At 32.5% G+C, this 14,134-nt stretch overlaps 1 protein-coding gene and 1 pseudogene across 2 annotated transcripts; one reads left to right on the top strand and one right to left on the bottom strand.

Annotated features, from left to right (window-relative positions):
* Positions 1-237: 237 nt before the first annotated feature.
* LOC129301026 (sulfite exporter TauE/SafE family protein 3-like) lies at positions 238-8,704 on the top strand. Of its 2 annotated transcripts, XM_054939605.1 has the most exons (13): positions 238-363; positions 463-614; positions 726-885; positions 2,879-3,079; positions 3,230-3,294; positions 3,421-3,442; positions 3,760-3,878; positions 3,985-4,071; positions 4,221-4,271; positions 7,643-7,864; positions 7,936-8,029; positions 8,112-8,252; positions 8,381-8,704. In XM_054939605.1, the coding sequence occupies exons 2-13, from the start codon at positions 558-560 to the stop codon at positions 8,458-8,460; spliced, it is 1,299 nt and encodes a 432-aa protein (XP_054795580.1). In that variant the 5' UTR covers positions 238-363; positions 463-557; the 3' UTR covers positions 8,461-8,704. The 2 variants fall into 2 exon arrangements, with proteins under 2 accessions (XP_054795580.1, XP_054795579.1); XM_054939604.1 differs by having other exon boundaries at positions 258-614.
* A 2,379-nt stretch (positions 8,705-11,083) lies between these two features.
* LOC129301024 (uncharacterized) lies at positions 11,084-12,808 on the bottom strand (annotated as a pseudogene).
* Positions 12,809-14,134: the final 1,326 nt, after the last annotated feature.

Here is a 14,134-nt window from a genome sequence, read left to right as displayed (position 1 = left end):
TATTTATGAATCATTTTTAATAAATTTTATTGAAATAAAATAAAACTTTAAAATTCATTTTCTTTAAATTTAAGAAGTTTTTAAATTTATTTATTTTAAATATATATATACTTTAACAACATATTTTTTTCTTCAATATTAATAAAAAAAGCATTTTGTGATAAAAAATTTAATGACATAATTTAAAAATAAAAAAATATTTTTTTTCCTGTCTTATAAATAGCACTTGTGGAGTATTGTATCTCGAAGCACTGCACTCTGGGTTTGAGTGTACCAACGGTGTCCGAGTAAAAGCTTAAGATCAAAGCAAAGATTTTGGTTGGATCAAGTCCACCAAAATCTTCTTCTTCGTTTACTTTTTTTGTAAGAATCTGCAGAGAGGCCAAATGGCCAACAATACATCAAATAGGTGGGCTACACGGCTGATAGTGATTCTGATTTTAGTCTCAAACTCCATTTCAGCTCATCAAAACCGAAACCAGACAGCAAGTAAAGCAAGCAACGACACGAAGAACGAGGTTGAAGCTAATTTTATTCTTGATGAAGTATTGAACTTCATGATGAGACCCTCCTCGTCACCACCACCACGATTGGGATACCACCACACATGGCCTGTAAGTATATATGCTCTGCGATTTCTGATTTCCAGTTCAGTTATGTTTCATAATTGGGTCTCAAATGTATATGAGTTGAAGAAGAAAAGACTATATATTGGGTTCTTGTAGAAAATGAAATTTGGATGGAGAATTGTGTTGGGAACCATAATAGGGTTCCTTGGAGCAGCGTTTGGGACTGTGGGTGGAGTTGGTGGCGGAGGCATATTCGTGCCGATGCTTAAATTGATTATTGGATTTGATGCAAAATCGGCTACAGCCATGTCTAAATGTAAGATTCTGACATTTCTTTATTGGTAAAATGAATTTTCCTTTCTAACAACAAGGTAAGTTATACATGTATGAATATAAGAAGAAATCATTTGAGTATATTATAGGAAATAATTTATAGAAAACGAAATTATTTTTTGTTTTCTCTTTTTGTTATTGGAATATATTATTACCTTTTTTCTTCTGAAAGATATTTAAATTATAGAACAGTCCCTTTATTTTGTTTATCAGATAGCAATATTCAATTATTATTTTTTTCTTGTCACAAAAATACAAGGTATAGTATATCTTTTACCAAGATAATTTTATATTTCTCAGTTATATAATATAACAAAGATCAAATACATCTGATAAGTCTCACAAAATTAGTTAAATACCCTAAAATCTCATGAAATGTGAAAAAATATTTGAAGTCCCAAGTCTCGTGTATAAATAATTTTGAAGATGCAATTACAAGTTACCTACTGGGTTGAAGGAATCAAAGATCAGTTCGGCTCGCCGTCTTCCTCGTCGCAAGGTAACATCTTCCAGTGTGGTGTTTGAAACCTGAGAGGATCGCAATAGGAAACCTCTGTTACCACCACCTTGTGATGATTACAAACTAAAAAAAAACACATCCTAAAAGATTAGTTTATTTGTTAGAAAAGTCTTTTATATTTATAAATTACATACCACTTACAAGGCAATTCTTCTTGTGACATTGACCTTTCAAAGAAAGGCCCAATATAATCAGTAGAAGTTCAAGGGAAGAGTCTATTCCAAAAAATTAGTCTATTATGTGAGAGAGCCTTTTATATTTATAAATTCCATATTACTATTAAGTCTTTCCGACGTGGTATTTGTGCCAAACCTTGCACCTGCGTTCCTTGGCCAGGTTATGTGCGAACCCACACAAGGCCTTCACTATCTTCACTATCCTTGGCCAGGTTCTCCTGCGGTAGGACCAACTTGGGACGGCGAGGTAGGTCCCGAGGTTGGGTTTGTTGTTGAGGATGGAATTAATGTCACGAGGGAAGAAGTCTGTGGTAGCGAAGCGACGGCAATGGAGGGACTCGGTGTCGTCAGGATTGAGCAGGCGGGATGATGGTGACCTTGCGAGAGAGGAGTGAGTATCCACATTTGTCGGTGAAGAGCTTAACGAATTATCATCATCCAGATCGAGATTTTCTTCGATAAAGAATCTCTAATGCAATTAAAATGGAGGAAAAGGAGTACGAACGGACCTTTGTTTTTTAGATGAATGCATTAATTAGTTCTGCTCTGCAATGGATAAAATCGGCCAAACAAAATGGGATCTTCAAAGTTAGTTCTTAAACATTTTCAGCAACAGAATTGGTTTTCCCAAGCGAAAACAAAGATCTGCTTCTGTGGTTAAGAACAATATTCAAGATGATGATTTCCACTTTTTCAGAAGGTCAACTGCGAGAAGCTCGATTGCTGGTGGTGTATCTTACCATGTTTGACTTTAATTAATATATATATATATATATATATATATGAGCCTAACGGATGCTAAATTGTCGTCGCTATTTTCTTCAGTTTAGCTCTTCTTCCTCTGATGCAGCGGCCGGCTAATTTGATAATTGCACGTTCAAGCTTATTTACATCCAAGGGACTTGGGGCTTGAGATATATTTGCACATTTCACGGGACTCTAAAGTACTTAACTAATTTCTATGGGACTTCAATTCTTCCGTTTTTTTAATGTATTTTTCCGTCAACACCGTAAACTAAAAAATATAAAATAATTGAAAAAAATAATCGTGTAGTCAACATCAATCAAACAAAATTCTAGGTAGCTACAAAGCAAGATCATTTTATATGTCAAGTGTATATTTGCCATTTTTAGCTTGACTGTTTGATTGGAGAAAAAAAATCGAGACATATATATTAATTTTATGATTTATTTATTTATGAAAGTTGGATTTTTAAAATTTGGTGTAATGTGTGTGTATGTGTGTATATATATGGACTTGTGTTTTGTGTGCGATGAAGGCATGATAACGGGAGGAGCAGGAGCAACAGTGTTTTACAATCTAAAGCAAAGACACCCAACAAAGGAGCTGCCTATGATAGACTATGATTTGGCTCTTCTTTTTCAGCCAATGTTGGTGCTTGGAATCAGCCTTGGAGTTAGTCTGAATGTCATTTTTGCTGATTGGATGGTTACTGTTTTGTTAATTGTCATTTTCCTTGGTACATACCAATTAACCACACAATCTTACTTTAATTAATTATATCATGTCATGTTCTTAATTATTCCTCTTGATATTCCTCAACCACTAATCATCATTTCATTCATGGTTGTGTATTGTAATACTATGCATGTCTGTATATATTCAACAGTCATTTCAACAAAGGCTTTCCTTAAGGGTGTTGAGACCTGGAAAAAAGAAACCATTCTTAAGAAGGTAATTCCTCATCTTCCACCTCATTTAATAATACACACACGTACATGCACGTACACTGTTCATGATATTAATTCTTTTGTCATCCTTTGGAACTTCTTCATTTTGATGCATTCCTTATGATTTCAGGAGACTGCGCTACTATTGAATGGTAATTAAGTTCTCCCTCCCATTTTAATTATAGGATAAAGTTTTGAAGCTTTAAAGTTTTATTCAGTCCTAAATATTTACTATTATAGGTTAAAGATGTGATAGATAATTTTCCCTCCACATTACCCCTATTTAGTAATAAAAATCATAAAACCTTAATTAGGGGAGTAGGGAGTAGGAATGGAATGAATGGAATTGGACAAAAAGTCATCTAATGATTTTAAAAAATAGATGGATGCATGAAAGTCAATAATATATATCTATATACTAATTAAATTCCAAAAATGATGTTAAATTTGACTGACTAGTGATGATTAGATGGTATTGTGAGGAATGGAGAGAGAAGAAGAGGATCCGAGGCTCCACCATCATCAGGTCCAAGTCCAAGTCCAAGCAGTGAAAATCAGGGAGCAACCACAGCATCAAAGAAGGAAAAGGTCAGATCGTCATACTTCAGTGTATGATATGCACCAATTAAGCTATATATAATTAATATTGTTTAAGAGAATGATTATGCACGTACACATCTATGGTTTCATGCAGGTTTCTATTATCGAGAACGTTCGATGGAAGGAACTAGGGCTTCTTTTCGCTGTTTGGGTCACCATACTTGCCATACAAATTGGAAAAGTTAATACCCAACTCCAAGCCATACATACATACATACATACATACATATATATATATATATATTCCATGCACTTATGGATGCATAAACATAGCATAATGCCATAACACATGCTAATTAATTAACATGATTTGTGTCGTTACTGGAACAGAATTACACTGTAACGTGTTCAGCGGCATATTGGGCATTGAATCTGCTACAGGTATAATATCTTACCATCAAATAAGACCCTATTATTTGATAGTTGTTTTTGTCATTAGGGGTCTTACTTAACAATTATTTAATAATAATTGTCAAGTATAAGTTTTTAGGTTACGCCAATTTTAGAAGCCTATGGTTGAATAATTTAATGGTAAAAAACATATTTAATTTGAGGGCTGCTCTATAAATTTATAAAGAAATCAACTATGTACCAGCCAGCCAACAACAAGAAACAAATAGATCACTATTTCTATTAAAATTATTATCTAAATACATTAAAATTCCTATATCATTCCTATGCTTGAATTGAAAACCATAAAAAATCAATAATTTTAGCTAATTTGCAAACTAAAGTTCTAAAAATAAGTAGCCTAAGACATAAAAGTTGGTCAAAAAAATAAATTTATAAATCATATATATATATATATATAGGCCTAACCATTGTTGCTATCCACATGTTGAAAACGCTTTGGGTTACCTCTTTAGGAACTTCTTCTATATATATACCAAATATAGTAGACATTCTCAAAGTATTGTATGAATTAGAGTCGTAATAAATTTAAGTTAATAGTTAAATAATTAAAGTTGGTTAAAATTTATAATTTAAGTCTAATTAAATTTCATATGTATCTTGTTGAGAAATGTGGTAGGGGCATGAGTGATGATGTCTTTCATGAATCTCCTTAGGCAATAACTATAATCATTGTCCTGATCAAGTTGGAGTAGACATTGTCAAAAAAAAAAAACCATATATCAGTGAAATGGAATAACAAGACACAATTTCTTGATTAAAAATCTAACCAATTAAATGAAGGGTAAATGTGCATTTTTACCCCGGAAGTATCTCAAGGAGCACCCGAGACCTTAATATTTTTGTTGGAGCAACTTTGCACTTAAAGTTATTAAAATGGAGTATTTTTGCCCTTTCAATCAAATTTTCTGACAGTCAACATTTGAGATCAAGATTAAAATTTTGATATAAAGGCAAAAATGCTTCATTTTAATAGCTTTAAAGATAAAATTATTAAAATAAAAATGTTAGGATACTGGGTGCTCCTCGAAAAATACTTTAAAGGTAAACATGCACCTTATCCTTTAAATGAATACCTTAATTGTGACTCATTTCTCATAAGATTTCATTGCCCTTAAATTGGGAGACAAGGTCTTGGTCACAATGCTAGACAATATCATAGCTCAAAAAAGGAAGTAAAGGATAAATATGAGAAAATGTAAGTGTGGAAGTTAAAATAACAAATGAAAAAATTTAACTTATTAAAAGTTCTATCATATTTGACCTAATTACTTAGTTCTCCAGTAAGAGAATCAAGATATCATATATTTAGAGCAACATGATTAACCACCATAAGTATCCAGTGCCCTTAATAAAAAATAACAGATGTTATCAAACAAGTAAATATAAACAAACATTTATTCATACCAAAAGTAGCTAGAAAGTAACTCAACTTTGGTAGTAAAGAGCAAGAGATAAAGTATCACTGTCTGCTCTGCTATTCTTGAATTGACCTGAAAGCTTCCTTTCTTGATCTTTAAGAGCTTTCTTAGTAATATCATTATGCGAAGAGATATTGTAGGGATTAACCAACTTGAACATCAACTCGAGGCCATCAGGAGCCATGAATGAGCCATCCTCGTAGCCATTACATAAGTCTCAAAAGAGACGTGATATTTGTGTTCTACAATAGGCACCAGCGCTAGATGTTGTGAAACTATGACTAACTCTTTATTAAATATCCTGGGTTGATTGCAACAAGTAGAGAAGCCCTCATAAAGTTAGGTGGGAGGGGATGGTTTATGGATTGTATCATCGAGAATGTTATACACGTACCCTTGTTGCAACCACTTTGCATTCAAGATTGTTTGCTAGACAATTGTAATTGTTCTTGCCCTAAACAAACAATGACCATTAATTTCTAAGATAAAAAAATTAAATAAATTCAAAAGATAAAACATATTGCTTTAAGTAGTTTTTTCTAAAGAGACTATGTAGCTATCTTTTTCACTCTGGCTAATATCACTCAAAATCCTTCTAGGGATTTGCCCTTTTAGCAACATGTCAATTATAATTGCTTGGGCTTGTGGCTACTCCTTCGTAATGTTTTGCTCTTCTCTTAGCTCTCGGATCTCAGACCAAGAAGCTGATGTTCACTTTTTCATCCTTTTAAAATATTGCTTCTTTATGACGCTAAAGCTGACATCCTTGACATGACCAAGATTCCTAACACTCTGACCAAGATATCCTCATACGTGGGAAGCTTTCCCTTTGAGACTTCCTGAGTGATGGAATTTTGTGCAAAGTAAATATGACTAGTTTACATATTCATAATCAATTATTAATTGATAGATAAGCATAATACTTACAATTTTTTTAATAACTTTTTTCACATGAGAGTTGTCAATAATCCCTTTTTTTCACACAAGTCAATTTGTTGCTTGTTTCACTTTCACCATCAAATTTGCACTTGATATATTTGATGGTTATTACCAAGCAAGCTTCAAACAATTATATTTTTCATAAAATTATAAAATTATTACTTATATGATGCTTGTTAGGTTATAACCGTCAAATATATTAAGTACATATTTGACTGTTATTTTGAAACAAGTGTCAAATACATATATCATTAACTGGAATTAAAAATAAAAATATACTTGAGGGTTATTTTTAAATAACCATCAAGTAAATGTTTAAACACCTGATGATTGTTTAAAAACAACTGTCAAATATTTTTCACCTCTTTTATTTGTCGCTTTTATGTGATAATTGTCAAGTATGAGGCATCTTATTAAGCAAATTCTGTGGTAGTGTCCTTTATCCAATTATAAATCTATGACTCACTTTAATTAACAATGTCAACTAGCTAGCTTAGCTTAATTAACAGGCATAGAAAGATTCAAAAAAAAAAAAAAACAGTTAACTTAACCAGTGATCTACTACAAAGAATCTAATTCAATTGGTAGGAGGATGCAATAGATTAACTAGAAGTCTCATGTACTCAAGCTCAAGCCTTGGAATGCGACCATGTTAAATACTTGATGGTGGAGTTTCACTATCTTTTGTGGTCCTACTTGTCTCAACCCAAATCAGTTTGGACCGACCATGCAAATCCTTTAACTGAAGTGAGGTAGGTCCAAGATAGTGGATGTTCGAATTTTTTAGATAGGGGTGTATGTATACAACTACGTTCAAGGATTTAGGGGGAAAAAACATAATGATTTGCATTAGTCAACGTCCAATGTAACCTCTAGAACCGGCTGGGTGGTTTGATAGGGGGGAAAAAACATAATGACTCACTTGCTTTTTTCACTCATGAAAATTCTCAAGGGGATGTATGACAGTGAATTGATGATCAGATACCAGTGGCAGTGGGAGTGACATCATACCAAGCAGTGTTACTGTACAAAGGGAAGAGAGTGATAAAATCAAAGGAAGGTCTCCAACCAGAATGGAAAGTGCATCAGCTAATCCTCTATTGTTCCTGTGGCATGGTTGCTGGTATTGTTGGTGGCTTGCTTGGCCTTGGTGGTGGCTTCATTCTTGGCCCTCTTTTCCTTGACCTTGGAATCCCTCCTCAGGTATATATAAATATATACAATGAAATTGGAAAACAGAAAAATAAATAATTTTGCATATCTATGCAACGCAGGTGTCAAGTGCCACATCCACTTTTGCCATGACATTTTCTGCATCAATGTCAGTGGTGGAATATTACCTCCTAAAACGTTTTCCTATTCCTTACAGTAAGTGTGTCTGTATACACACATATGACACAATCTATTTTCATGTGTTCATCATACTAAAAAGAGAAGTTACCTTTTGCAGCTCTTTATTTTGTGGGTGTAGCCATTATAGCTGCAGTTTTAGGACAATATTTGGTGAAAAAGCTGATAGCAATATTAGGGAGAGCTTCGTTGATCATTTTCATTTTGGCCTTAACGGTTTTTGTCAGTGCAATATCACTAGGCAAGTATCTGTCATTGTTTCTCTCTATTTACTATTTTCATATTTTTTTAAAGATCTTTTCATTCTGCGCGCATGGTTATTATTAATAATTAATTAATTAATTAGTGTTTGAATATGATATATAACAGGTGGTGTGGGCATAGCGGAAACGATTAAGGAGGTTGGGAAGCATAAGTACATGGGTTTTGAAAAACTCTGTGCCTCATAAGTTAAAATATTAGACAGCTTTTCGTTGCAGCTACTGGTGTTTCTAGCTATGTGGTGATATAATTTTTTACAACATGTAATTTCAATTTTAGATTTATTCTGCTCCTTGTGAAGAGAAGCTAAGCCTGTGTTAGAAGAAATCATAATAGGCACATGCTGTTGATACTTCTCTCGTAACAACACTATACATATGTTTGTAGACAAATTAAATTTAAGTGTAAAAATAAAAATAATTTAATGAATAATATTTGTTTGATTTAGACTTTTTTTTTTGGTCAAAGTATTAATGACCTTGCAAACCTTACAATATTTGATATATTTTTTTTCACATGTTAGAATATAATTCTTGTTTAATTGCTGCTGATCGATGAAGTTTATTTCAAAATTTCTATTTATTGCTGGTTTGGTAACTTCTCGTGAAGGTTGCTCTTGAGCCATGTCTGAGCAAGGGGATTTTGCTTTGCATTTTTTTATTAAAAAAAATTACAAGGGCAGAATAACGACTTGGGACTGTTAACAGAATCGAACCCATGACTACTCAGTTATAAAAAGTTTTCATATCACTATGCTACAACGGCATTGCTAAATTGAATTTTATTTTCTAGATTATTGATGTATATTTGCTTTTAGTTTGCATTTAGTAAAAATTTATTTGAGGAATCCAATTATTTACTGAATTTGACAAAAGTACATTTCAATTATAATTTGAATATACTTAGGTTTACTCAAACACTTGGATTTAGACACATTAGGAAGAGATGGAGAGAAGGCATCTTTCAAGAAATGGGCCTTGGACTCAAGAGTTGCTTATAAACAATGTCCATTTAGATCATAAATAAAAATTGGGCCATAAAGGCCCAATATCTTGGATTTGTTCTTCATTTTTGAAGTTAAATTGCTGCCACCAACCAAATTGAATCTAGTGGAAGAAGTTAATTATTTAAAATATGGTGAACTAAAATTTGAATCCGCAATGAAAGATATACTTATATTTAATGTCTAATAATACCTCAAATGGAATTACCTACAATTGAAGGATATTTATGGATAAAAAAAAGAAAGAAATTGAATTGCTACTTTGGCCCCCTGGGTACTCAAAAAAAATATTTAACAAAAAAATTAGGTAAATTGGATCTAGAGACATCAAGGAACAAGGTATTAAAAAAAAAATCAAGTTTGACTCCTTATGTTTTTCAGAATTTTATTTTAGCCTTCTGTATCTTTGTAGCCTCTGTTAGGTCCTAGAATTTCATTCCGTTTCTGCCGACCCATATATATATATATATATAATTTGGGACCAAAAAAATTTCATTTTCCCACTAATTTGCTCACTTTTTTTTGAAAATTTATTATTAGACGAATTTTAATAGATTTGATCTTTTTGCACATTGTCTAGTGTGTTTTGATTTGTTTAAATGATGGACAAATTATTGTACACAATCATGGCACATATAAGGCTTTGCAAAACCTCATAAATTTGTTTAATAATTATTTTTCACAAAAGTGGTAAAATTAGTGTGAAAATGATAAATTATAAAAAATATTTTTTTATTACTTACACGTATTCTTTTATTGATGGTAATCTTGTTTAATAAACTATCAAGTGTTAAATGTGAACAATTCACAATCAGTAAAAAATTCAATCCTTAATTTATTATATTATGAGAAATTAATCTCTTTACTAGACCAATTCATATTGATATTGATATAGTGAGACATTTTAAAATTCTTTAAAAACTTTAACCTATAAAGTTTGTGATATTTTTATAGGATTCTTGAACCAATCCGCAAAAGGCTCAACCACAAATAAAATGGGTCATAGCGGCTCGAGCCCTGAAAGTATGTATGTTATCTTGGAATTTTTGCATGAACTTTTTTATGCATAAACTATGCATAGTTGTCAATCGCAATCTGCTTTCCCCCAGTAATATACAGTTTTGTTATTAAGTGATTAACTATTTATTAGAAGTTACATAAAAACAATCCGTCACGATGTTTAAATATAAATAAACTTAAATTAATGTAAAAAATAACACTTCAATTGGACTGAGTTAAATAAGTATGGGACAAACTTATATATTTGATCTTATAGATTAAAGTTCTTATTTCCGATCAAATATGTATATCTTTTATAAATTATTTATTTTACAAAAAATTTTTATCATTAAAATTTACATGTCTTGATTTGATTAGATAAAAGTATAATAAATATATAATACTAAACATATAAGTTTAGCCCAATAAATAATATATAATAAAAAGTACCCCTAAATTTGAACCTAAAAATTTTAAATTAACATGGGTCTCCTTTTTAACGTATTAGGAGTTATCACCCATTTGTTTTCTCGTTTTCGGGGCTTCCCATTTGCACGCACGCTCTCTTTGAACCCAAAAGCAGCGGAATCGCATGCACGGTCTTATTTCTTCTGGGCCTGTCTCCTACAACATTTAAGTATCGGGCAACGAAGGTTATACTTTGTAACTAGTGTAATAAATTTGCTATATCTATGTATTATTTGATCATTATAAACATTTAATTAATACAACTGGTTTTCGTTTATTTTATGAGACTGCGACACTAGTAATAGTAAAACAAAAGCTTATACCGTTCACGTCAATTAAAGTCAATGATAGGTGCAAGAATTCTTCTTGAACTTCATGGGTTTGGATCTGGAAGAGTTGAGGATCAGTGGGCGGGTGATTTGCTTGTAGTGCTTGGTCCTCACAAGCTTGCCAACCACATTCCCTCTTGAACGAATCTCAAACTTGAGTGTGAGTGGAACATCAACCCCTGTTTGGGACGCTGTGATTGTTGATCCTGCCCCGTATAGTGGAACCTTGTTCCCTACCAAGTTCACTGATACAAACTCTTACTTTTTCTGGGCTGATAATTCTTCTTTAATTAGCTGCATCCAGACACATGAACCATTAGGTTAGGTACATACATGTAGGTTTTCCCCTTTGGACCATAATATAGAGTATTCATAATTACTTCATGGTTCTAAAAATTAAGTGAAATCATAATCTCTTGAAAATTTTACTTCTTTTTAATTATATTCTCATTAAATATCCTATAAAGTATACAAGTGCCTTAATAATAAAAATTAAAAATTGCAATGTATCATTTTTTTTAAAAAAAGAATAATAAATAAAGTAGAAGTATAGTTGAAATTAAAAATAATTATAAAAATTATATTATGTCTTATATTTTAGAACAAACAAAACTTTCAGATGATATTTGTATTATGATATGAAGGAAACATATTGCTTCAATTGAATCCTCTTGACAGGGGAGGGGGAATCAAGAGGGATCATGCGTTCCTAAGTTTTTAAAATTTTCTTAATATTAAACAGATGTTACATGTATTCCTTGTCCTACAATATTTCTGAAAGTTTGTAGTATACATGCTTTTTTAATCTCCAACATGTTCACGGTTAAATACTGTCTCAGCCCAAGCAACACTGATATCAGAGAAGACTAGATTGATGGGAGAGGAATAGACATGGATTCCAAAAAGCGTGGCAGGGTTATACACATTTATTCTCAATGATCCATTTACTGGGAGCAACTTTGTTGGCACTCCTGTGAAGTCTGAACCCTCCCCAACATACATGTTATGTACTGTCAAGCTCTGCAAATATCACAATGCATCTTAATTTAATAGGGTTGCTATTCAAAACCAGAAATTTTTAGACTAACCAGTGAACACACTTCCTAGCTCCCTTTCACCCTTCTCTGAGATACCTTGAATTGCTTCAATAACTTCATCAACTTAGCACGTAAGACTTCATACTTGGTTTATAGACAGTTTCAGTAAAAAGAAACCGTAAATTCTATCTATGAAATGCACAGAATCCACTGTAACCATAAATTCTGGTGGTCAGACTGAAGATGTTCTTTAGAATTATGACTAACCTTGACGGTAATCTCTGCCTGAAAGGTCTGCTAGGACCCAAATGATCAAGCAGCACACAGTGGAGAGAGCGACGAAGCTGAACAGAGCAATCAGAGCCTGGGCTCCTCTGGTGAAGGCCAATTTTTTGAGCTCATCAAACTCTCCTTCTTCCATAATCACATCACACTCAGGACATCCCTTGTCGTTTCTCTTTCTGCTTCCTCCTTTTCTCCCTGAAGATGACCAGAAAATCTGTTCGCCGACGAGTTCCTTGAACGCCTCCCAAAAGAAGGGTGCGAAGAGACTCCACGGGGCTATTGGATATAGGAGTCGCCTGCGTTGATGACGACTTGTCACCATCGTGCGAGTCCTTTGAAGGGCTCTGCACGTAGTACACTGGTCGCTTCGGAGACCTTGAAGGTGAAGAAGATACCAAACTGGTAATATGGGATTCTGATTAATATGGCAACGCGAGCTGGTAAGCTTGAGAAAGGAAAAGGCATACATCCTAATACGCGCGCGCGCGCGCGGCATTATATTTTAAGCAAGTATGCTATAATAGCTTAAATCATAATTAGGAAAAGCTAACATGTTTGAAAAAGACATAAACACTACGCATAATTGAATTAAAAAGGTGCGAGCATGTTAGAAAATTTAAACACATAACTAAGGAAAATATCATAACAGATATAATATTCATATGACACATGATTATATTGATTCACATACCAAGCCAAATAATAATTCAAAATTTTTTTCAATAATAGTTACACATTTTTATTTGTTTTTTAGTTTACATACCTCTTTCTTATTTTCTTAGATTGAAATTCTAAGCCATGGGAGATGGTGCCCGATTAACAGTTATGTCACTTTTCATCAAGCCTTAATCAGCCCTTTCACTTGCAGGGAGTGTCTAAATAGTATCAAGTTTGTTCCAACCTTAGTTAAAAGAATTGGAGTAACTCGAGTACATATTAAAGCTGTCTAGTGCGCGCCACATGGAGGCAAGTGGGTGATCACAGTCCAACATTACTTTCTCATTTTAAACCCATAGCTTGTAGCCATCTCATAACAATATAGTTTCAATATATTTCATATTAAATTATAATTTTTCACAATGAGTTTTTCTCATCAAATTTACAGTGCTTATCATTGACATTATTAAACTTTATAAATTATACATATTCAAACTTGACCAAAATCTAACAAGTCAATTTATGATAAAAGTGATATTATCAAGTTCTAGAAATTTTAAACAAGCAATTATAAAAAAATCTTAGGAGTTTTTCACTAATCATAAATTTACAGATTTTTTCTATAAATTTAATTTAATTTCTTTATCACTAGGCCGAGTTTTGGCAAAATGTTATCGTAGGCATGTTGTTTTAGGTTCATTTGCCATTAGTATACAAAAAAAAAAGTTCAATTATTTACCCATAAATACCAGTATACAAAGTAACCTAAAAAAAGTCACCTAACTTTAATTTATTCAAAGAAATCAAGGTTTCTTTGCAAGAGGCCCTCCGGCTAACTTAATGTTAAAGCAAAAAAATTAAGAAGTCCCTAGGAACCCCCCACAACCTTTACAAAAAGAAAAATGGGAAATTAAAATCAAATCAAATGAAATTTATTTCTTTTTTTAAGGCTATCCCAAAGTACTCATGGGAGCTATTTTTAATTATAAAACTATTCGAAAAATTCTTGTTATTTTATTTAAAGGTTTTTTCTAATTTTAGAGTTTCTCAATTTACACCAAAACTTTAAATTATGTTAATTATT

This window comes from Prosopis cineraria, unplaced genomic scaffold (genome assembly GCF_029017545.1).
Source record: "Prosopis cineraria cultivar Desert tree isolate PC_DT_omini unplaced genomic scaffold, ASM2901754v1 PC1852, whole genome shotgun sequence".
NCBI lineage: Eukaryota > Viridiplantae > Streptophyta > Magnoliopsida > Fabales > Fabaceae > Prosopis > Prosopis cineraria.
Note: the sequence above shows the minus strand (reverse complement) of the source record. Positions and strands in the feature narration are given on the sequence as shown.